General features: G+C 39.1%; 2 protein-coding genes across 7 annotated transcripts in view; one reads left to right on the top strand and one right to left on the bottom strand.

Moving 5' to 3' along the window:
* col5a2a (collagen, type V, alpha 2a) overlaps nt 1-3,597 on the top strand; it is a 71,128-nt gene extending 67,531 nt beyond the window's left edge. Inside the window, exons 51-53 of the mRNA XM_055870366.1 lie at nt 70-251; nt 669-911; nt 1,931-3,597. Coding sequence (XP_055726341.1) covers nt 70-251; nt 669-911; nt 1,931-2,077 — 572 coding nt within the window. The 3' untranslated portion in view covers nt 2,078-3,597. The remainder of the gene's footprint in view (nt 1-69; nt 252-668; nt 912-1,930) is intronic.
* Nucleotides 3,598-4,446: 849 nt separating this feature from the next.
* The window catches only part of LOC129816152 (PTB domain-containing engulfment adapter protein 1), a 159,485-nt gene continuing 138,331 nt past the window's right edge, over nt 4,447-25,600 (bottom strand). For 4 of the 6 annotated variants that reach the window (XM_055870369.1, XM_055870371.1, XM_055870372.1 and 1 more), the window contains 10 exons: nt 15,610-15,671; nt 13,920-13,991; nt 12,375-12,473; nt 12,098-12,235; nt 11,739-11,855; nt 11,477-11,563; nt 11,102-11,329; nt 9,448-9,589; nt 9,112-9,206; nt 4,447-5,264 (listed from right to left, as the gene is read on the bottom strand). In XM_055870369.1, the coding sequence (XP_055726344.1) occupies nt 5,193-5,264; nt 9,112-9,206; nt 9,448-9,589; nt 11,102-11,329; nt 11,477-11,563; nt 11,739-11,855; nt 12,098-12,235; nt 12,375-12,473; nt 13,920-13,991; nt 15,610-15,671 (1,112 nt within the window). In that variant the 3' untranslated portion in view covers nt 4,447-5,192. Of the gene's footprint in view, nt 5,265-5,820; nt 6,223-9,111; nt 9,207-9,447; nt 9,590-11,101; nt 11,330-11,476; nt 11,564-11,738; nt 11,856-12,097; nt 12,236-12,374; nt 12,474-13,919; nt 13,992-15,609; nt 15,672-25,600 lie in introns of those variants that run through there. The other 2 variants (XM_055870368.1, XM_055870373.1) reach the window with 2 other exon arrangements.

Genomic DNA, 25,600 nt, shown 5'->3' with positions numbered 1-25,600 from the left:
AGTAAAAGAAGTCAATAGACCAGGGCAGATGGGACAATTGTGGGACAATATTCCCTTTCTCTATTCCAGGTGAATACTGGGTTGATCCAAACCAAGGAAGCTCAGAGGATGCTATCAAAGTACATTGTAATATGGAGACTGGAGAGACCTGCATCTCGGCCAACCCCGACAGCATACCTAAGAAAGTATGGTGGAACACCTCAAGGAAGAAGCCTGTGTGGTTTGGAGCTGATATCAATAGAGGAACACAAGTAGGACAATTTTTCACCACAATAATAATTTATTACTGTGATTAGCGTTCTAATTAGAAAGGAAACTGCTCTGGGACCCGTTGGATCACTGGGTATTGAAAATGTTCCCCTTCAGTGGTTTAATTTCAGAAGTCTGTGGGAATTCTGCTTCCATGCATTCCACCAAAATTATGGGATAAAAGTATGGTAGTGCGGTATTGCTGAGGAAAAATACTTTCGTTGTAAAGCAAGTCTGAAGACTAAATCTAGTAATAGACACACATTTGACAATCACAGATAATATTTGCTATGTAAATGTGACACATGTACATAACTACGACCTGACCGATAACTGCTGATAACATCATATTGAAATGTATCTGAAAAGTGAGTTCATCATTTGCCGCTGTTTTGTTTTCTCTTTTTGTGTTTTTGCAGTTCACCTATGGTAACAAAGATCAACCTGCCAACTCGGTCACCGTCCAGATGACATTCATCCGTCTGCTCTCCAAAGAGGCTTCTCAGACCATCACCTACCACTGCAAGAACACAGTGGGCTACAAGGATGAGGCGACTGGGAACCTAAAGAAAGCAGTCATCCTCAAGGGGTCGAATGACCTGGAGCTCAAGGCAGAGGGAAACAACCGCTTCAGATACACCGTGGTGGAGGACAGTTGTGGAGTGAGTATTTTCTATAGATGTTTTGTGGCAGTTTAAGTTTGGTTCCTGAAACATTTCAATCTTTACTTACAAAAAAAACATGTCAAATTTGCAGTTTCACATGTGAAATTTTATTTCCACATGTGAAATAGCTGTTTTCACATGTTGAGCTTAAATTTCACATGTGAAACCATATTTTCACATTTATTAAAATTAGAGTTCACATGTTAACACAACCTGTTCATATGTGAAGAGAATAACATGCTTTCACCTCACACGTGAATTGCCGTTTTACATGTGAAATTTGCGGTTTCACGTGTTAAAAACTTTCACATGTGAAAATCGGATATGCAGTAGTACATGTGAAAAACATTCACGTGAAAATCTCACTTTCTCATGTGTAACTGCATTTTCACATGAAAAAACTTAACGTAAAAATCACACGAAAAACTTTTGCTGCTTCACATTTTAAAAAACATGTGCAAATCACACTTTCACATGTGAAAATCTTCCACGTGATTATTTTTCACATGTGAACTTGCAATTCCACATGTGAAAGTACTTTTTTTTTGTTGCAGTTTCACATGTAAGAAAACTCCACATCTAAAAATCGCACTTTAACATGTGGAATTACAGATTCACATGTAGGGTTGAAATAATGTTATTCTCCTCACATGTGAAAAGATGGTGTTAACATATTGCAGTAGCAATGTTTCCACTCTTGGGCTAGGGGAATGATTTGGTAAAAGTAAACGTAAACAACCACTGTATAGCCTAAAAACATGGTAAAACTATCATTTTAATTTGATGGATGGTCAGTCCTTGCATCCATAGCGTAGTCTAAAAAATTATTCATATGCGGGGGAGTTTCCACATGACGGAAAAAACATACATGTGAAACTTCACACATCTGTGGTAGTCTGAAAACCAAGTTTTTTCACATGATTTGTTAATATTTGTTTGGTAAGGGTGGGTCCTCACTGGAAACAGTGACTTCCTGAGATCTTAATTGAACCTTTGTAATTTCTTTCTCTTTAAAGCAATCCAATGGTAAATGGGGCAAGACAGTGTTTGAGTACAGGACACAGAAAACAGCCAGACTACCCATCATGGATATGGCCCCTGTGGACATCGGTGGTTCGAATCAGGAGTTTGGTATCGATATTGGGCCGGTTTGCTTCCTATAAAAGCCAACAACAACAGGGATGCATAGAAGAGAATCCAGAGACTCTTGAACTGACAGCTGACACGATCAGCCTTGTACATACAAGTACTGGTGGACTATTCTCGCCCCGTAGCAAGATATTTATTGTGCCTTTCCAACCATTACCCATCGTAGTCGATATGTTTTCGCCCCGTGTACGTTAGATGAATGTTTGGGAGAAATAAAGAGTAAGCAAGCAACATTTAGAAACTTTGCTTGCACTTGAGAAATATAGTATGAGCATGTTTCATCTGTAATTACATTTAGTTCATGCCAAGGTACAAAGATCCAGTGCATTGATACAATATTAGGTTTTATGGAACGAAGATAAAAAGCTGCCAAAAGTCCTTGACAAATATGAATGCTTTACCAAAAATGTAGTCATTAACTGCTGTTCGTAAGATGAGAGCTTCATTCTGAGAGAATATAACTACAATGGTATATTCCACCTCTTAGATTTCCTAACCTTTTGTTTTACATAATTGGTTTTTAAAAAATGTATAAAGTGTTTTCAATGTCAAATGAATGTTTATGGTGCTATTGAGGAAATTAATTCAGCTAAATGCTTTCATTGGCATACATTGTTGTTTTTTCTTTCCAGAACTGAAAGACAGTTTAATACAACTGATGTCTGTATCCAAGTTATCAACTCTGTACTGACTCCATTGAATACAAATTAAAGATCGAACCAGACTGTCGATTCCTCAGTGTTAGCTACCTCGTCGACACAAACTGGGATGCCACAGGTTTGGTGCTGTCTGTAAGTGGTGATCATGTGCTCTTCTCTCAGCTACGGTACATGATAGGGTTTGCGGCTAAAAATAAAGATGGAGAGGTGGAATCGGTGTCTCCTGGAAAGTGTGGTGATTGTGAAAGAAGAATTTAATTTGTGGTCATTTTAAAACTTTGAGTGTGTTATATTTTAAATTCATGATCATTTTAACACTACAAGTGCGTAATGTTTTTTCTGCATGTTGCCCTTTAAGTCACTTTCTCTTAGTTTTATTTTATAGCAGCTTTTGAGACATTCAATAAGATGACCTTGAAAGCCTATTTGCTTCATGTGTTTTTGCTGTGCAACAAATTAAACAAAAAGCTTGTCCATCCCCAAAGCTCTTTTCTTGTCACATTAATTAGCTACGGTCCTACTTTTTAGGTAAAGCTGTGCCTGACTGCATTTACTAAGTAATTTGTTTGCACAGAGATAAATTAAATATTGCTGAAGGCAGATTACATGTGGATTGAACATATATTTAGCTTTGTAATTATAAATGTATTATGTCCATTGTCTTGTTGCTTCATGTCCCTTTTTAGTTGCGTTTTTTTCCCCCTTCATCAACTTTCTGATTTCTTTGTTTGAGGTAACTTACCATAATGATAGTATTTATTAAATATTTCCAAACTGTAAATATTCTGGTGGCTGATAGGTCCATCTCCGAGGCAGATCAATAAGATATCCTGGAATCAAGTCAGTTCCATCCACTGAAATAAATATTGAAATTATTTTGTTCTGCTTGTTTTCATTTCAAAGTTTATTTGTTTATAAGTCATTCTTTAGTATTGAACAATGCTGGAAGCTGGAACAATATCTTCCGCAGCTGACCTTTGATGCTTACAACTATAACAGTTTATACCTATATAATTCATTTTTTCAGTAAGCACACAAAAGGGCAAAGCTTACAAGTTAGGACCAATGGAAGTGTTCAAAAAGCGAAACTAGCCTTTGTCTTTCATGCTTCAACAACTCTCTTCACCCCAAGCTCTTGGTACTTGATGGGGTACATAAGCTTTAAATCAAGCTGGCATAATACTGTATGATATACTTTATACATAATTAATAAGAGTGAAGGAAAGAATGTCCTAAATTGATATGCTCATCAAGTCTTATAAGTAAGTATGTATACAAGCGACTGAAAAACGGTCTTACTTACTGTCAGTGTGATGCCACCTAGCAAGAAAACAAGCAATAGGCTCGTTTCTTCTTGATGCCTATCTATCAGTAGAGATCCATGCTTGAACACCCCCAGTACATTTTCAGAATGACCAACATGTTAACATGTTAATTTGCACTTTTCTTATACTTTTTATTTTATTTTACCTTTATTTATACCTCTGTAGTAATGCTGTAATTACACTAGTAACATTGTAATATGTTGTTACATAGCACTTTAGTAATACCATTACAAAATTACTATGTAACAAATTGAATGTAAAGTGTTACCCAACACACTTAATCTCGCAGACTTTCACATATCAAATATATACATTTTTAAATGCATAACATTTTTAAATTACAAAAACAAATCATGTTTATTCATTGTATAACATAAAAAAATGATTGAGTGTTGATAATTGATGCCGTAATGTTTTCTTTAATAACTGTAACAGCAAAGTCATATTGCATACAAAGTAAAATAACAAGTATATAGTACTGTATATGGACAGAGGTTTTCAAAAGTGCTTTCTGGTGCAAGAGGATACTGATATATATCATAAGAAAGTAAATAAACGGCAATACATACCTAAATGTTTATCAAGACAATAAAACTATTAAATCCGATGTCCGGACAAAACTATCAGAATAAATGAATTTCAGTTAACTAAAGATATATATGAGTAAAAAGAACATAGAAGATATGTCAAATGAAGGGCAAGCTGAGAGTTTGGTATATGAGTGTTAATACAAGACTGACTACATTTACGTGTCTTGTGACTTGATGATAAGCAAGTCACGTCTGACAGACAAATAAGAATGTGGTAACAGCGTCGTTCTAAGTGGTGTATATTCAATAAAACTGATTCTACACATAAGAAAATTCGGCCACAGAGGGTACCATTGGACACACTATTTACACCCATCATTGCCTGTACAAGCAAGAGGTCTCAAAACTACTCCTTCCCATGTGAGTTCTTACAAAAATAGTGCTTTCTATATCAGATTTGAATATACCTTTGATTATTCTAAAACCAAATTCAAATGCAAATACATATAAACCTCAAGATGAGAAGAACATTGGCATCTTGAATTTTAGACCCAATTTTGGCACTTTTAATACAAATGATTTAACAGTATGTAAAAGCAACATGTCTACTTGGCATCAGCAGCGACTGTCTAGTGGGTCAGGAGAAAAGACAGTGCCCTCTAGGGTTAGTCCCATTTTGAACCCCTCCTGTAAAACAAGGGGGAGAACGGCTGTTAGAAAGAATCTATCCCATGTCAACTTGCTCTAAAGGAGGAAAGATAACAAACGGAGGTAGTCAATATAATCAATAACAAAGTTTCTTAAAGTCAGCAAACTGTAACCAAGACACTGTACATAAGAGTCATACTGGCCCCAAGTTTTTATTCTTGTTTGATCCAAAATAGCATGCATCCAAGTCTACAAAATAATGGTTAGGGGATGTGAAATCTAGAATGCCCAAGTCCTTTTCAGAAGCAGTCCGAAAAATGACAAGTTCTGAGGAAGCTTTGGTCCAAATCCCTCTAAATAAATGTAGAAACATCATATATAAACAAGAATCTGTCTGACCTATGGATGTAGAAAATAAGAACTACAGGGCTTTGAATAAATCTGACCCTATGTTACCCTAGAATGTTCCAGACAACAAGTAATACAAATATGATGAAGCGGATTGACAAGCAATTTCACATTTGCCACACATTTTCAGTTGCAAAACGATGGACAAAGATAATACTAGTTGCAGCCAAGTACACCCAACACAGTATTAGATCAGATTTGTTATTTATTCATATTTTGTTGTTGACACGAAAGATCAAATAAAAGAGACTGACTGAGAAAAGTAAAACTTCCATAGCCAACCGCTTTTAACTCATATGCATCATCTTGATACAAGTTAAAACAAGGTTAATGCTATTAATCACATTGTTTACAGGCAAATGTAACTTCAACTCCATACAATAGATGTGTACAGCATTATGAAAGGGTGACGTTTCAAAAAGCCTGCTGGGTGTACTTCACGGACGGACTGTATGCAGAGTATACAACAGAGTCAAACTGAACACATGCACATTCATTCACGATGACAAGGTCACAGTCACAGTACCGGCAGCCACAAGAAGGGTTCTTATGGGTCAAAATAGTGTAAAGGTACAAACCATCTCTGACGCTGCAGCAAAAGGGGGAAAAAATATATGGAAACCAACAGTTAAAACAGAAAAAGGCAGGAAGGAGAAGAAAGAGATGCTTAGCAGCATGCTAGTAAACCAATGCCTCCTACTGGAACTACAGTAGAATCCCATAATCATGCAGAAAGGTTATTGTAAAGGTTTGCAGATAGCAATTTGCATCTGGATGCTAGGTTCCCAAAGTACAATTGTAATTAAAACAAAGAGTTTGAAATATAAAAACAACCCCCACGCTTCAGTCAGTCAGCATGGGCATTTATGTAAAAGACGGGGAGCATTGCGGTTCAAACTGACATTGTATTTGTAATTACAGATAAGATATGCTCCAACTATGATAATGACAGTTATTAACAAAAGTACCTATTCATGTGGTGCAACAGAATGTGTTAAAAAAAGCCCAACATGCCTATTCAATAAAAGGGAACATAATATAATATTATTCCTCACGCATCCTTAACACAACTACTAACAGTTGTTGTTTTGCTTCGATGACAACATTTTTTTTTTTTTTATCTGTAATCAATCAGTGACAACTAATAATTTGTAACAATTGCTTTGAAATAGCTAAAATATAGAATGACATTCCACTCAAGCCCTAAAATCATGGCAAATGTTACAAAATACTTATAGTATATCCCATAAGGATTATAGATAAGTGAATGAGGATTAGATTAAAATGATAAATGTAACATGCCTGCCCGACAGGGGGCAGATGACGCTAGTACCTACTTCACAGTAGCAACGTTTTGTTGCTGTTGCAGAAATGCCTACTTGAAAAAGTGAACTTTCATGTGCCTTAATTACAAACTTGTATGGGATCTGTAAATATAAATAAAAAAGATCAATCATGAGCCTAGTTTAGCCAAGGAGAAAGAGCTTTATAGGGAGATTGGCTGAGATAATGGAGGAGTTGACCATGCTGACGGTTGGCCATGCATTTACAGTTGAAGTCGGAAGTTTACATACACCTTAGAAAAATACATTTAAACTCAGTTTTTCACAATACCTTACATTTAATCCTAGTAAAAATTCCCTGTCTTAGGTCAGTTAGGATCACCACATTATTTTAAGAATGTGAAATGTCAGAAGAATAGGAGAGAGAATGATTTATTTCAGCTTTTATTTCTTTCATCACATTCCCAGTGGGTCAGAAGTTTACATACACTCAATTAGTATTTGGTAGCAAGTTGGTTGCATTTAAAATGTTTAACTTGGGTCAAAAGTTTCGGGTAGCCTTCCAACAGGCTTCTCACAATAAGTTGGGTGAATGTTGGCCCATTCCTCCTGACAGAGCTGGTGTAACTGAGTCAGGTTTGTAGGCCTCCTTGCCCTCACACACTTTTTCAGTTCTGCCCACACATTTCCTATAGGATTGAGGTCAGAGCTTTGTGATGGCCACTCCAATACCTTGACTTTGTTGTCCTTAAGCCATTTTGCCACAACTTTGGAAGTATGGTTGGAGTCATTGTCCACTTGGAGGACCCAGCTTTAACTTCCTGACTGATGTCTTGAGATATTGCTTCAATATATCCATATACTTTTCCTCCCTCATGATGCCATCTATTTTGTGAAGTGTGTAACGGATGTGAAATGGCTAGCTAGTTAGCGGGTACGCGCTAATAGCGTTTCAATCAGTTACGTCACTTGCTCTGAAACCTAGAAGTAGTGTTGCCCCTTGCTCTGCAAGGGCCGCGGCTTTTGTGGAGCGATGGGTAACGACGCTTCGTGGGTGACTGTTGTTGATGTGTGCAGAGGGTCCCTGGTTCGCGCCCGTGTCGGGGCGAGGGGATGGTTTAAAGTTATACTGTTACAAGTGCACCAGTCCTTCCCTCCAAAAAGTACGAACTTTGTCCCCATGTGTAGTTGCAAACCGTAGTCTGGCTTATTTATGGCGGTTTTGGAGCAGTGGCTTCTTCCTTGCTGAGCAGCCTTTCACGTTATGTCGATATAGGACTCGTTTTACTGTGGATATAGATACTTTTGTACCCGTTTCCTGCAGCATCTTCCCAAGGTCCTTTGATGTTGTTCTGGGATTGATTTGCACTTTTCAAACCAAAGTACGTTCATCTCTAGGAGACAGAAGACGTCTCCTTCCTGAGCGGTATGACGGCTTCATGGTCCCATGGTGTTTATACTTGCATACTATTGTTTGTACAGATGAACGTGGTACATTCAGGTATTTGTAAATTGCTCCCAAGGATGAACCAGACTTGTGGGTGTCTACAATTTTTTTCTGAGGTCTTGGCTGATTTGTTTTGATTTTCCCATGATGTCAAGCAAAGAGGCACTGAGTTTGAAGGTAGGCCTTAAAATACATCCACAGGTACCCCTCCAATTGACTCAAATGATGTCAATTAGCCTATCAGAAGCTTCTAAAGCCATGAGATCATTTTCTGGAATTGTCCAAGCTGTTTAAAGGCACAGTCATCTTGTATGTAAACTTCTGACCCACTACAAATGTGATACAGTGAATTATAAGTGAAATAATTTGCCTGTAAACAATTGTTGGAAAAATGACTTGTGTCATGCACAAAATAGATGTCCCAACCGACTTGCCAAAACTATAGTTTGTTAACAAGACATTTGTGGAGTGGTTGAAAAACGAGTTTTAATGACTCCAACCTAAATGCATGTAAACTTCTGACTTCAACTGTACATGTCAATTCTTAAAGAAATTGGTGGGTCTATGGCTTAAGAGGGATGCTGAATGGTCGTAAACAAATATGAGCTCTCTAGCACTCAACCAAATCTTTTAAGGGATTTTTCTCCTACTATATCAACTTGAGAGGGTAGGGGTCCCGCTACTAGGACGGAGGTCTACTCTCCAAACCTTTATAATAGCTTAAGATCATTCACAGACATGCAGTCACCTGTATCTCGTCCAGCTTGGACTGGATGTCCGGGGGGAAGTCGGCTTGCCCACAGGTGAACGGATCGAAAGGTGCTGCACCAAAAAGGTCTTTACCTGTAAGGGAGATAGGAAGATACTGATGGAGATGCCACAACGTAGTAGTGTTTAAATGGGCTTTCATTGGTAACACATATTTATTATGTAGGCATTGTTTATGTTCTCATAGTGTAACCAAAACATTTTCTCCCTAACGACCACGACCTGTGTTTTATCCCCTATTCTGTGTGTGGTTGAATTCTAATTTTAATCTCACTGTCATCCTGAAACTGTAAAGTAACCAGAGAAGTGTACTCACTCATGTCTGAAGAAGATGTTGTAGGGGGTGGAGGGGGTGTGCCGTTGCTTGCGGGTATTGGCACCAGGGGTGTGACAGCAGAGAAGGGAACCATGTCAAAAACATCTGTGGATGTCTGGGGTTTCAAGGAGATGCTGCCAGCCTGTGAGTGTAGAGGGAATTGGTTCATTCCAATTAGTCCCTTATGAAATGAGCTTTATTCTGAGCTACAGTGAGCTCGAAAAGTAGTGGGAACAAGGACAAATGTTTTGCTGTTCTGGCTCTGTACTCCAGCACTATACTCTAACCTCTCACCATTGTAATATTCGGGTAGGTTATATTCTTTGGGGGGGGGGGGTATGATATTTGTGCGTCAGTAACTTTCTCACTCATCATTATTCACGATTTATTCAGGATTATCCGTAATCATGTTAGCATCCACATGAACGTACAAGTGTTTAGAAACATATTCTATTCTTATTTACAATAAAAGTGACTGCAAAATGACACAATACATTATTTATCATTCATTTCTATTGGGCACAAAATAATCTGAAACACAACCAAAACAAACAGCAAATGCATCCAACAGCTGTAGTTTGATGTAGTCATTGTGCGCTATGAATATAGGACCAAATACTTAACTTTTTAATACTTTAATACATATAAGTGAATTTGTACCAATACTTTTGATGTACAAAGGACTATGTACAAAAAGTCCTGTAATTTCTAAATGGTTCACCCAATATGGATGAAAATACCTTCAAATTAAAGCTGACACTCTAGTCATTGTCTCATTTCAAATCAAAAGTATTGGAGTACAGAGCCAAAACAACAATGTGTGACTGTCCCAATAGTTTTGAAGCTCATTGTATATTCTGAAGTCAGAGTTATGAAGATATATTAGAACTACAGTCTGACTTAAAATCTAACTTATTGAGATAAGACTTAGAAGTTGATTAAATATTAATGAGCATACTTTATGTACCTGCATTGTCTACTCTACAATATACACTGAGCATAAAAAACATTAGGAACACCTTCCTAATATTGAGTTGAACCCCCTTTTGCCCTCAGAATAGCCTCAATTGATTGGGGCATGGACCCTACAAGGTGTTGAAAGTATTCCACAGGGATGCTGGCCCATGTTGACCAATGCTTCCCACAGTTTTGTCAAGTTGGCTGGATGTCTTTTGGATATTGGACCATTCTTGATACACACGGGAAACTGTTGCGCGTGTAAAGCCCAGCAGCGTTGCAGTTCTTCACACACTCAAACTGGTGTGCCTGGCACCTACTACCATACTCCGTTCAAAGGCATTTAAATATTTTGTCTTGCCCATTCACCCCCTGAATGGCACACATACACAATCCATGTCTCATTATTGTCTCAAGGCTTAAAAGTCCTTCTTTAACCTATCTCTTCCCCTTCATCTACACAAATTGAAGTGGATTTAACAAATTATATCAAAAAGGGATTGTAGATTTCACCTGGTCAGTCTATGTCATGAAAAGAGCAATTGTTCCTAATGTTTTGTACACTCAGTGTATACGAGTTAAAATGGACTATTGTTAATAAGAAAATAAAGAAATAAAATCAATGTATTAAAAAAAAAACTAAAAATGTATTAAGAATGAAATAAAAGGCAAGAGGAGAAAGGTAGTTGTACAGTACGCGAGGTCGGGGGATGCTGCATCCGTCGGCAGTCTTTGGAAGGAGAGCGGATTTAGCCGGAGGAGGGGTTAGTAGCCCTGCTGAGAGGTTGGACTCTGGCGAGCTCATAGGGGTGAGTGTGACCGAGGAGATCTCAAGACACGAGAAGGACGTCAGATTATGACACCAGAAGAGCGAGGAGGGCCTTGAGAGCATGTAGGCCTCATTAGTAGAGTTTATGTGCAGCAGCTGTGAAGAGATTGCATGCAGAAGATTTAGTGGAAGACTGAAAGTGGCTAGTTAGTTCACACAGAACATGACAAACATCTTATTTGGGGTATTATGGGTTACTTAGGGAAGTCTAGAGACCGGAAAGGATGTCCATGCAGTTCTTACTGGTGGTACAGGAGCAATCATCAACTGCTCCTCCAGATCTGAAAGCTGCTTCTTTAGCTCAGAATTTTCAGTTTCCAGTTCTTGAATCTGTGAAAAAGAAGGATGCTTGTTTTGGAATTGATCTTTAGCTGCCTACCTTCAATACAAATATAATCTGTTATCATCAATACTATTGAATGGGGGTGTAGTGTATATCCAATCCCTATCCCATAAGAAGGAACAGTCTCTCCCATATCACCCTTGTCCAACAGTTGAATCGTACTCTTTTCTGTAAGGTTCCTATCTGTTTCCGTGTCTCCACATCTTTTCCACCAGACTCAAGGAACTTCTTGTAGGCCAAGTCGAATGCTTGGCCAATAGTGAGTGTTATCTCCTCTGCCTGGAAGACAACAGCATCATCCATGAGTTTTTGTACAAAACTTCTTATAAAATGGTATTTCGAACTGCATAGGAACAATTGTTCTGAACATAATTATACATTTGCATCGATTATTCACCAGAAACAATTCTTAATTGTAGGTCATTATCTTTATAATTGACTAGTGATTGTCACATATAGCCGGATCTATACAGATAGAACATGAACTCAAGTTGTTAACTCTCAAAGTTTGTATTTCTTACACATTTCTCACTGTCAAACACGTAGCAGAGGTGTTTGTTTGACTCTGAGTCTTTACAGATGAAGGTGAATATCCTTTTATCCGTCTTGTCATCTGCACAGAAGGATATCCTATGCAATTGGCAGTTATATTGGACATCCTGAAAATAAAAAGAAACACAAATGCTTCGGTTTAAGACAACAATACCTCCTTGATAGGCCTTCACTCGAATGCTTCCATAATATGCATTAAAAAAACTTGAAGCACTTATTAAAAGTATCCATGTCATGTGGACATACTTTTGTCTTGGGATCTAAGATCTTTACTCCATAAATGGATATTTGCAATTCCACTTTCGGGGTCTTCTGTCCCTCTGACTTCTTGATATGCCTTTGAAACTGCAGAGAGGGTAGAGTAGAAACATTAGAATTCACTTATCAAAGCTACAGTCTGATGGTCATGGTACTCCAACTTGCCCTAGCTCATTCTGAAGTGTAGTCTTTTATTGAAAGTGGTGAAAGTCATGATATCAACATGATATCATAAAATAATGATAACCAGCCCCATTTACCGAAAAAGGATATCCAAAGTAAATTAGAAAATGGCATTCTTCCAACACAGTGCAATACTCATTTGAATTAGGACAAATGTAAATTGTGCAATCAGAGCTTTTTTTCACACTCATTTTCTGACTACATGAATCTGACTGATCGTTCATGCTATAAAATGGTTTCACCAGTCCAGATCAAGTTAGACTTATTATGGCCATATGACAAAAGCACTTTCATTTACATATGGAGACAACAGAGAGAGAGCGAAAAAAGAAGAACACAAATACTATAATCACAGTCTTTCAAGTGTGGAGTTCAACATACCAAGAGGCAGAATCCCCAAAATAAGACTGTATTCAATGATCTTACCTTGGTCTGACCTGAACTCCACACTTGAGATCCATTGGCAGTGGTGTTAAGGTAAGGTTCAGAAAATAAAGGGAGAAGCACACAAAGAAAGAAAGGAAAGAATCAAAAGAGAGATGGGGCAGGGTGAATTGGAGTGTGCTGTACCGATTGGGTCTGGCATTGACCAATGGTCAAAGATATGGCCAATGATGACTCAACTATCATGACCCATTCACTGAACAGCCTGACAGCAAAGTGTTCAATACCTCGAAGTAACAGAAGGGTGGATGGGTATGAAAATAAGTTTCCCCTTGAATGGTTTGACAATTGAAATGATTACAGAAGAAAACACCAGATTAGCTGACATGCTGAGAGCAGAACGAGGCAGTGCAAAGGAGATTGGTGGCGGCAAAGCTGGCTGAACTCTAGCTGGGGGAAACTATATTTCTAAAGATTACGAAAATGAGGTTAGCTATAAGTAGTGGTCTTTTTTAGTAGACTATTAAGTAATTATGATTCATGCTATAGTAAATTCCTGGCTACAACATGCTACATGCTCCTTCTCACATCCTCAGACCTCAAAATGAAGGTATAACTTGGAAGATAGTTGCTATTAGTATACCTTGAATTATGGCTAGAATGTGCAGTATGGTTACATTTATCTGATTCTGGCTAGAATGTACAGTATGGTTAAATTGATCTGATTACAGTTAACCGCAAAATCCTGAGTTTTAGGGTATCAACATGTGGAAATCAAAACTGACCTAAACTTCTAAGCTGTTGCTGGTGGGCATAGAGAGGCCCGCACTGGAGTGCACTTTTCTGTCCAATGAAGTCCAATTTCGGGGACCGTCTATATACTCACCATGACCCCTAGATGAAAAAGTGATGTAATACAGCTTTAATTCAGGTTTCCAAGGGGAAAAAAGTGTATCGCTAACTTACCTTTAACTTTCTAACAGCATCTTTAACAATCTCTGTGCCTTTCGGTTGATCAACTTCTGTGTTTCCAAGAAACTGGAATAAAAAGGGAAAATAATAAAGTGTCACTTTACTTTAGGCATACAGCTATACAGAACTAAGTCACAATGCACTATAAGACTGTTAAAGTATATATGAATGCCTTACAGTGTCTCTATATATCTGTATAAAAGAGAAAAAAAAGGCTTCAGATTATAGGAGGGGTTTGCAGGAATCCCGCCCCTCCCCCCCAAAAAGGGCAGCACTACTGCTGCTATCCAACAGATGGAGCCAAGGACCTTCAGACCTAAACTCCATCTGTCCATAGAAACAGTTGTTCTCAATATGGCTTGCCTGGTTTAGTAAGGAGACTCTGTACTCTCCCCGTTAGTGTTTCCCAATGTAATGGTACCAGGTTGTTTCAACATGACAAGGGGAGTAATATCAAATAATACAGCAATTTAAGGTTTCCTAAGATTCTTCATTCATCAACATAATAAGATGCAACAATTGTTTAAAAATTCAAACCATGGACATCGGTGGTTCAGCCCATACTGTATACTGGTCTCTGACACTGTATCCACTTACTTCCTTCATGATTTAATTCCACTACAGAACACACAGTGGGTACACAATGGGCAAACAATGCCAAAAATCTGGGCAAACGGTGCCAAAAACGACACTTCACCCTCCTATCAATAGAGCGGAAAGACGGATGGGCCTGTATTCAAATGGTGTCAGCATTTGCACCGCCGTGACAAATGCTGTCCGCACTCAAGGACACATATGAGCGCAGCCGGGTTCTGCAAGTGGATGCAGCAAATGACAGATACGCTACATGGGATGTTCCTGACCTATGCATTCTGTTCTGCTGGACTGTAGAGGCTGTTCCACTGTCTAAGCCCAGCCTGGGGTGATCCATCATCTTGGGAAGGTTATTGGCACAGGTACTGTTCTCTGCTGCACCTCACTCCCATCCAATGCCTGACGTAAGGTTTGCTCTCCTCTCTGCAGTTCCAGTCTTGAGCGGCAGCAGATGTGTCAGTTTGGACTTTCTACTTTAGCCTTTTTTCGGTTCACTTCAATAAGACATTTCGGGAGCTGCTGGATGTTCACCGACAGGCGCTCTGCCTCCAATATGAGGGGAGTCTTTGGGTGAAGTAGAGCAGAAAACACCTTTAGATGGGAGACTCTCTTCCCGGGAGTTTACCTTTAAGATGTGTGCAGCATAACAAAGACAGAGAAGACTAAACAAATCAGTTGTTTTGTAACGGTCTGTGGGTTTCCAGTCAAAATCTACTGTTGTGTTTACTTTGCAGTCAGTCAGGAAGTTTTTCTCGGCTGCCTGTGTGTGTTTTTACTCTTTGACTGTAGTGTGAAGCAGACACCTTGTTCAGAGCTAGGGAAAAACTCAATCGCTTCATTGAAAGGGTTTTATTTTTTGACAAAGTCAAAAACTTTGTATAACAGAAAACAATCAGAGAACTATTCCCAAGTAAACATGTCTTTTTCAAAGCCTTGGTTAGGTGTGAGACCTGTAAATAGGTATGCATGGTGGTATGCTGAACATCAATCTGAATCAGTGAAAGGTAAAAAGTATTTTTCATCTAACTTCCAAAAACCTGTGAGGGAACTTGATCTTGATTGCTTTGGAAAGGGAGGTCATGATACGTACCTTGGCATTGTAGGGTATGTAATGCTTTGCCAGAGCTTCTGGAGTGTGCATCCAGGATTTATCTGAAAAGAGATATCACAGTTGGGTCTCGTGTCACTTAAAAATACAACAAATGTGTTTAAAGTCATTTATCTTTTAAACTGATATAAATCAAAGTTCTTTAAAAAGAAATATATATATATATATATATATAAAGAACGAATCAAGAGAATCTAAGACAAATCCAAAATAAAGAAATGTAACTTTAACCATCCTTGGAAACAGCTACGGCCAACTTAAAGTTATGGGAATTACATTGTAAAGGCAGTCGAATAATACAATTATTTAAGACGATTATTCATAACTGAGGTTCAGCCTCAGAAGCTCCAAAATCTAAATCTCTCCAGGAACTGAGTTAGGAAGTACATCTGTATCTTTGTAGTGACTGGGTGTATTGATACACCATCCAAAGTGTAATTAATAACTTCACCATGCTCAAAGGGATACCCAATGTCTGTTTTTTTATGTCTGACCTACCAATAGGTGCCCTTGTTTGTGAGGCAATGGACAACCTCCCTGGTCTGTGCGGTTGAATCTGTGTTTGAAATTCACTGCTCAACTGGGGGCCTTACAAATAATTGTATGTGTAGGGTACAGTGATGAGGTAGTCATTCAAAATTATGTTAAACACCATTATTTCACATAGAGTGAATCCTTGCAACTTATTATGTGATTTGTTAAGCAAATGTATACTCCTGAACTTATTTAGTCTTGCCATAAGAAAGGTGTTGAATACTTATTGACTCAAGACATTTCAGCTTTTAATTTTTTATTAATTTGTCATAATAAAACATAATTCCACTTTGACATTATGGGGTATTGTGTGTAGGCCAGTGAAAACAAATCTCAATTTAATCCAAATTCAGGCTGTAAGGGGTGTGAATAAATTGTGGAGGGGCTGTATGTCTGAATGAAGCGCAAAACAATTATACCTGCAAGTGTCCTTGAACAGCATTAAACCTGTGGAGGCCTGGTCATTTAGATAGAACCTTTCCCAACAAGCCAATGATGTGAATGAAAGTACCTATACCATAGCCACAACATCTCTGACCAACACAGCTGACCCATCTGCTAAGCAGTGACACAGCACTAGCTCTATCCATAACCACCATACTACATATCATCAAAGAGTGAATGAGTGAGATCAATCTCCTGGTAGTGCCTCGGGGTAGTGCTGAGCGATTAACCAAAGTTTCTGGGGATTTTTGGTTATCAAACAACTAATTGACCAAAGTCGGTTTAATTACTTGAATTCCATTTAGTTTGTTCTTATGTGAGCTCAATGCACCGTTTCTATAGAGAGAAATAAAATATTTCACAAGATAAATTAAGACAAGAGGTATGTAGGTCGGTGGGCTGAAGGGAGTTGTAGTTTTCATTAGGGAAATATTCAAGCTAGTTCAGCACAGAAACGTGGCAATTAACTAGAATGACCATAATCCATTGTGCCTGTTCTTCCCTGATTGGACAGAGACTGATAGCCTACACACAGACCACATGTGAGAGGAATGTACACAACACAACAATGAAAGTTATGGAGACAGTCTGTGAAGTTGCTCTACCCGATTGGTAGTTGGTAATAAGCAGTCTTCAAAGTATGTCTTATGTACTTTGAAGAACTAGTCAAATTATTTTGTAAGACAGCTCTGCAGCATACTAGCTACGTAGGATGACCCAAAGATGGTATTAGGAGCACAGAGATAACGTTAGATGGTTGTCTCCTGACAAGCTGTTACTGCCTGAGCAGAGATGAGATGACCAAAAAATATTTAAAATAATAAAGTCGTCAAATAAAAACTAAGTAATATACACAACTGAAATATTTTTTATTTTATAGTAACTTCCTCTTTTTCTATTGATGTTTCCCCAATGTGGATCTGACAGAGACACTGGAATGTTTTCAATGTTTTGTCAATTGAATGTTCACTATTTTGGGACCTTTTATGGCTAGGGATTCCGCTAGCGGAACGTTTCGACAACATCCTGTGAATTGGCCGAGCGCGAAATTCAAAATAAAATATTATAAATATTTAACTTTCCAACATTCACAAGTGCAATACACCAAATGAAAGCTTAACTTCTTGTTAATCCAGCCACATTGTCCGATTTCAAAAAGGCTTTACGGCGAAAGCACACCATGCGATTATGTTAGGAAAGCGCCTAGCCACAAAACCATACAGACATTTTCCAGCCAGGAGAGGGCTCACAAAAGTCAGAAATAGCGATTAAATGAATCACTAACCTTTGATGATCTTCATCTGGTGGCACTCCCAGGACTCCATGTTACACAATAAATGTTTGTTTTGTTCAATAAAGTCCCTCTTTATGTCCAAAAACCTCAGTTTAAATTGACGCGTTATGTTCAGTAATGCATTGTCTCAAGTAACATCCGTTGAAATTGCAGAGAGCCAAATCAAATTACAGAAATACTCATCATAAACATTGATGAAAGAAACAAGTGTTATACATAGGATTAAAGATACACTTCTTGTTAATCCAGCCGCTGTGTCAGATTTCAAAAAGGCTTTACGGCGAAAGCAAACCATACTATTATCTGAGGATAGCACCCCATCAAACAAAGACAGACAATCATAATTCAACCCGCCAGGCGCGACACGAAACTCAGAAATAAAGATAATTCATGCCTTACCTTTGAAGATCTTATTTTGTTGGCACTCCAATATGTCCCATAAACATCATAATTGATCCTTTTGTTCGATTAATTCCGTCATTATATATACAAAATGTCAATTTATTTGGCGCGCTTGATCCAGAAAAACACTGGTTCCAAATCGCGTAACATGACTACAAAATATCTCATAAGTTACCTGTAATCTTTTTCCAAACATTTCAAACAACTTTCCTAATACAACTTTAGGTATATTTTAACGTAAATAATCGATAAAATTTAAGACGGGATAAACTGCGTTCAATACCGGAGGAAAACATTGTGGAGCGTGCTTTTCAGGTCGCCCGCTCCATCAAACAATACACTTCCCTCGACCCTCGTTCTGTACAGGGCTACTTCTTCATTTCACAAAGGAAAAACATCAACCATTTTCTAAAGACTGTTGACATCCAGTGGAAGCGATAAGAACTGCAAGCAATTGCCTTTGAATTCTAGATTCTCAATGAAAACCCATTGAAAAGAGAGTGACCTCAAATGTTTTATTTCCTGGATCGTTTGTCCTCGGGGTTTCGCCTGCCAAATAAGTTCTGTTATACTCACAGACATCATTCAAACAGTTTTAAAAACTTCAGAGTGTTTTCTATCCAAATCTAATAATATGCATATCCTAGCTTCTGAGCCCGAGTAGCAGGCAGTTTACTTTGGGCACGCTTTTCATCCGGACGTGAAAATACTGCCCCTTATCCCAGACAGGTTTTTAAAAGCTCAAATATTTTTTATGTATTTATTTCATAATGCATTTAATGTTGTAATTATTTTTCAAATAGAAACCGAAATCGAAAACTGTGATAATTTTTTTATAACCGAACCGACCCCCCCCCCCCCCCCCCAAGTTCTAACTATGATGAATTGGAGCAGGTCCAGAAGTCACTGCAGCAGAGAAGGCAGGGAGCCCAGACACTTTTTCTATGCGTCAGCACCCAGTCTTGATTAATAGAGGCGTCCCCACCTCTCGTGCCCACTTGATATAAAGCTGCAAAAGGCGGACTGTACAATCGCTCAAAAAATGGATTGGCACCGGGGGGAAACAAGTTGACGGGGGAAATAAAGCGCTGCGGGCATGAGAGGATGCGTCTGAGAGTCTGAAGGTCCGTTTCATGTGGCGTGTGTCCTAAACAGTCTGAATCAGTGACAGCTTTAAGTTTACATGTCATTTAAAAAAAGGTGCCTGATGGAGACTACAGGGGATGATGCATCTCAATGCTTTATTCCTATAAAAAAAACTAACTGAGCATATTCATATAGCTAGCTTGACTGCCTATACAGCACCACACGAGTAAAGATATGATACAGTAATACAGAGCTGGATTAAAATAGTATCTGTTTTCTTTCAAATATTTTAGATGTGCTTTATTGAGCTTGCCTGTCACAATGACACCACTGTAATTTCCAAATAGTACAACCCCTGCCCATCTGGCACTGCAGACCCGCTCAAATCAAACATATTTCAAAGTATTTGAAAGTAATCAAACAATAATAGTACATACAAGCTAGTGCTTTGTGTGAACTTAAAACAAGTGCATTTTCAGAACTACAGTTAGTAGTAAAGCCTTCTGGAGTTCCAGACGGACCAAGCCCAAGCCTGAGCTCATTATCTCCTCTCTATATATATTCACTCTAATGAATTACACAGGTAATGTTATCTGGGACGGCAGCAATGCATCGCTCATGGGCCAGGCTAGCCATTGCCAGCACTCGGCTCATACAGCAAAACAATGTCCAATTAATCTCCCATTTGTCTCGTTTAGAGTTCAGCTGGATCGATCAGTACGCTCCGGGGGACTGAAGTCTAAAATACCTCCAGCAGTATTTAAAGCCTCTAGATATCCGTTTTAATTAAATGGAGCGGACAGATACAAATGGTTAAACATTAAGGTAAAATAAAATACAATGGACCTCCTCCAACAATGCAATACAATGAGGGGAGCGTATTTGCCAGTGAATAGGACAGAGTGGAGACCGTCCTTGTGTTCCTTTTGCACATAGATTTCCAACCATCATCACCTGAGGGTAATGAAGATACTGAGAATTTTGTCTCAACAGTCAATAATGGTTTTATATATATGTTGCACTGATCTCAAGGCCATTTTGAATCATATTTAGACCTTTTCAACATATGTTGTTTGTTGAAGCTACAAGAGTAAAGCCTTCCATTATCCCAAAGGTTACTCATCATCATCCTTCCAGAGGAAGACTCAAAGGTCAGAGTGAGAAGAGCACAACTTTGATTTGCTCAATCAAGAGAAAGCCCTTTAAAAACACCTTGTAAGCTTAAACCTAATTAGCATACACTGCATAGGTACAGTGATTGCAGCACAATCGCTTCGATAAGGTTGTTCAATGCAGGAAACAGTAATTCAACACTGCATTCTATCGAGTCAAAACTGACAATGAGTTTGCTGGGTTTGCAAACCCTTAGTCAAGTCATTTTCTCAGGGTTTCCCCAAACTCGGTCTCCCCCCCTTTTTTTTCTTTGACAGGAAAATTATTAATGAGCATCTCTCCTCTCTGGAAATGGTTCCCACTGTCTTAATGTCATTGTAACACTTACAAATGTTACCTAGCCTATGACATTTCCCTTAGCTTTAGATGTGAACCACTGCTTGCATGGCTGCTTTGACCCTTAGTCAAGTCCGTTTTCTCAGGGTTTTCCCAAATTTGGTCATGACCCCCCCACCCCCCCCCCCCCGTTGCACATTTTGCTTTTTGCCCTATTTAAATAATCAAAACTTCCTATTTATTTGAATCAACTGTGTAGTGCTTGGACAAAAAGCAGTGGTTCACACCTAAAGCTAAGGGAAATGTCATAGGCTAGGTAACATTCATAAGTGTCACAATGACATTAAGGCACTGCCCTTTGAGGGAACCATTTCCAGAGAGATGCTCATTAATAATTTCCCTGTCAAAGAAAAAGCAGCTTTTGAAAAGACAGTAGCTGTATAATGAATGACCCAAATGGTTTATAGGGAACAGCTCTGTTGAAAAAAAAAATATAATAATTTTATAGATGACCTCTGACATTTATCTACAGGTATACTTTGTCATCTCTGGGATGAATGGCATTCCAAATAAAATTGGACTTAACAGGCCCCAAACACATTTAGTACAATCAGTCTTCCATCCCCATAAAAAAGCGAGCATATAATAGTTGTCAATAATTTTTACAAGGCACAGCTCCCTATATTACTTGTCCAGCTGCCTCATTTGTCTGCTGGTCAGATGAGTTAAGCTAAACTCAAATGGTTTAGCACCTCTGATACTTTGGTTTACAGTTTGTCTGGACTGCCAACTGCCAAGGTGGTCCAGCGAAATTGAAAAGCCTCTGGTAACCGCTAAAACAAATTCTTCACGAGTGTTGTTGATCTCCAAATGACAAATCAAGGGAAATAGTAGTGGATATACAGTATGCCCCAATACTGTTGCGAGTGTACACAATCTCACATTTAATTTCTTTGTTTCTAATCCTCCCCATCTTGTCATTCAATGGATATAAAACAATCTGGTGGACTGCCCTGATATCTTACTCCCAATGCATTGATGATTACATAAACATATATTTCCTGGTCAATCCAAACACTTATGATGCCTCTTTGAGGAAGTCAAAATGACATATTTTAATAAGTATAATGTGACCCTTGTTTCAAAGGAGGTCATTCTCTGAGCACCATGAATAATTTTGACATTATATTCACTATATGGAAAGCCCATTGTTACAAGGACTGAAGTCAATTCCAATTCAGAAGTGGAATAGCACATGGAATCAGGATCAAAACTGCCCCACTCACAGTATCAACGCTGAATAAAACAAATTGTGGACTGAAATCTTAGCTATTTCTGAGTTAGCCTATATACATTATTTTCCTTCCTGGAAAATGGACATGTGTGTGTGTGTGTTTGTGTGTGTATGTGTGGTGTGTGTGTGTGTATGTGTGTGTATGTGTGTGTGTGTGTGTGTTTGTGTGTGTATGTGTGGTGTGTGTGTGTGTATGTGTGTGTATGTGTGTGTGTGTGTGTGTGTGTGTGCGTGTGTGTGCGCATGCGTGCATGCTTATGCACAACATCAACATACACCAAAGCTTATCTTTTGTTGTACATTTTTCCAAGACTGTACAGTACATTCTATTTTATTACTGCTCTGCAAGTCTCCAACTCTCCTTGATCATCTTCCTCCAGGAAAGCTGCATCCAACATCATCACAAGACCACCCAGTCTTGTCTCTGGGCATCAGGAATAAACATAGGTGATAAAAATGATCAAAACCCCTCATGGCAGCACTTGCTAGATATGATCAACTCAACAAAACACAGAAATAAAGGCCCCCATGTTGTCACCTCCAGATTGTCAACCAAACCTGTACCAGAATGATACTAATATTACAATGACAAAAACATCAAATAGTTTGATAAGCATAATCATTTGGTCAGTTGAACACAAGGCTTCACAACGGGACATAACTGTGCAGCCAGACATGTACTATGGTTCCTTGGTGATTCCAAACATCCTCTTGCTTTCATTTATCTCTAAATCACAGCAGTCTTGTCGTTCAATGTTCAGTGACTGGTAATTGGATGCACAAGTCCGGAAAGAAATTGACGAGAGAGATTTGTACCCAATTATTTCTCTGTCATCATCAGACACAAAAGTGTCTCTTTGCCACTGGCCCCTGGTGACTACAGGATAGCCTGTTTCACTTGGAGGCACAAGTATATTTTTACCTGTTGAGTTTAAAGTTGCAAAGTCTTAGGAAATCTTTGCATGGATGATAGAATCATATACCCTGAAAATTGTTGCTGGTGGACATAGAGATGTGTGTATTATTTAAATTTGCACCTCATTAGTTTAAAGGTTAGCATGAATGGGTTAGCCACATGCGGCTTATGCCGTTTAAAGGGATATCTGCATACTTCATTATTATTATTTGGGGATAGCAATTTCAAACCTACCATTTGATTCTGGTATGGTCAAGGATGTAGGATTAAAAGAAAAATGCACATTCAGTACTGTATCCAGGGTTGAAAACACTTGCAATGTGTTTGATGAATCACATGCACTACTTTGATAATTAGGTGTCTTTCATACATACACATACTGCATTATACAATGAGTTAAAACAACCTAATTTTAACGCAGTCTGAACAGTGGGAATTGCTTGTATTGACACCAGGCCTGGGTTCAAATACTTCTTCAAATATTTTCACATAGAGTGCCTTCGGAAAGTATTCAGACCACTTGACATTTCACACATTTCGATATATTACAGCCTTATTCTAAATTAGATTTTTTTTTAAAACAACATATCAGCAATCTACACACAATACCCCATAATGATGAAGCAAAAAAGTTTTTAAAAGGCACAAATCTGGGGAAGTGTAGCAAAAAATATCTGCAACACAACAATCTCTGCAGCACTCCACCAATCAGGCGTTTATGGTAGAGTGGCCACTCCTCAGTAAAAGGCACACGACAGCCTTTTGGAGTTTGCCAAAAGGCACCTAAAGACTCTCAGACCATGAGAAACAAGATTTTCTAGTCTGATGAAACTAAGATTGAACTCTTTGGCCTGAATGCCAAGCATCACGTCTGGAGGACCATACCTACGGTGAAGCTTGGTGGTGGCAGCATCATGCTGTGGGAATGTTTTTCAGCAGCGGGGACTGGGAGACTAGTCAGGATTGAGGCAAAGATGAATGGAGCCAAGTACAGAGAGATTCTTGATGAAAACCTGCTCCAGAGCGCTCAGGACCTCAGACTGGGGTGAAGGTTCACTTTCCAAAAGGACAACAACCCGAGGCACACAGCCAAAACAACACATGAGTGTTGACTGTTCTGCCTGCGGCTATGGAACCCTGACCTGTTCACCGGACGTGCTACCTGTCCCAGACCTGCTGTTTTCAACTCTCTAGAGACCGCAGGAGCGGTAGAGATACTCTTAATGATCGGCTATGAAAAGCCAACTGACATTTACTCCTGAGGTGCTGACTTGCTGCACCCTCGACAACTACTGTGATTATTATTATTTGACCATGCTGGTCATTTATAAACATTTGAACATCTTGGCCATGTTCTGTTATAATCTCCACCCGGCACAGCCAGAAGAGGATTGGCCACCCCTCATAGCCTGGTTACTCTCTAGGTTTCTTCCTAGATTTTGGCCTTTCTAGAGAGTTTTTCCTAGCCACCGTGCTTCTACATCTGCATTGATTGCTGTTTGGGGTTTTAGGCTGGGTTTCTGTACAGCACTTCGAGATATTAGCTGATGTACGAAGGGCTATATAAATACATTTGATTTGATTTGATGAGTGGCTTCGGGACAAGTCTCTGAATGTCCTTGAGTGGCCAAGCCAGAGCCCAGACTTGAACCCGATTGAACATCTGTAGTGGAGCAGGTTGAGCAGGTTGAGAGCTTCAAGTTCCTTGGTGTCCACATCAACAACAAACTAGAATGGTCCAAACACACCAAGACAGTCGTGAAGAGGGCACAACAAAGCCTATTCCCCCTCAGGAAACTAAACTAACTAAAAAATTTGGCATGGGTCCTGAGATCCTCAAAAGGTTCTACAGCTGCAACATCAAGAACATCCTGACCGGTTGCATCACTGCCTGGTATGGCAACTGCTCGGCCTCCGACCGCAAGGCACTAAAGAGGGTAGTGCGTACGGCCCAGTACATCACTGGGGCAAAGCTGCCTGCCATCCAGGACCTCTACACCAGGTGGTGTCAGAGGAAGGCCCTAAAAATTGTCAAAGACCCCAGCCACCCCACTCATAGACTGTTCTCTCTCCTACTGCATGGCAAGCGGTACCGGAGTGCCAAGTCTAGGACAAAAAGGCTTTTTATCCCCAAGCCATAAGACTCCTGAACAGGTAACCAAATGGTTTCTGGACTATTTGCATTGTGTGCCACCCCCCAACCCCTCTTTTTACGCTGCTGCTACTCTCTGTTTATCTTATATGCATAGTCACTTTAACTATACATTCATGTACATACTACCTCAATTGACCCGACCAACCAGTGCTCCCGCACATTGGCTAACCGGGCTATCTGCATTGTGTCCCACCACTCGCCAAACCCTCTTTTATGCTACTGCTACTCTCTGTTCATCATATATGCATAGTCACTTTAACCATACCTACATGCACATACTACCTCAATAAGCCTGACTAACCGGTGTCTGTATATAGCCTTGCTACTGTTATTTTCAAATGTGTTTTAACTGTTGTTTTATTTCTTTACACACACACACACACACACACACACACACAC

Source organism: Salvelinus fontinalis, chromosome 19 (genome assembly GCF_029448725.1).
Source record: "Salvelinus fontinalis isolate EN_2023a chromosome 19, ASM2944872v1, whole genome shotgun sequence".
NCBI lineage: Eukaryota > Metazoa > Chordata > Actinopteri > Salmoniformes > Salmonidae > Salvelinus > Salvelinus fontinalis.
The sequence above is the reverse complement of the archived record's forward strand: the minus strand, read 5'-3'. Positions and strand labels throughout refer to the sequence as shown.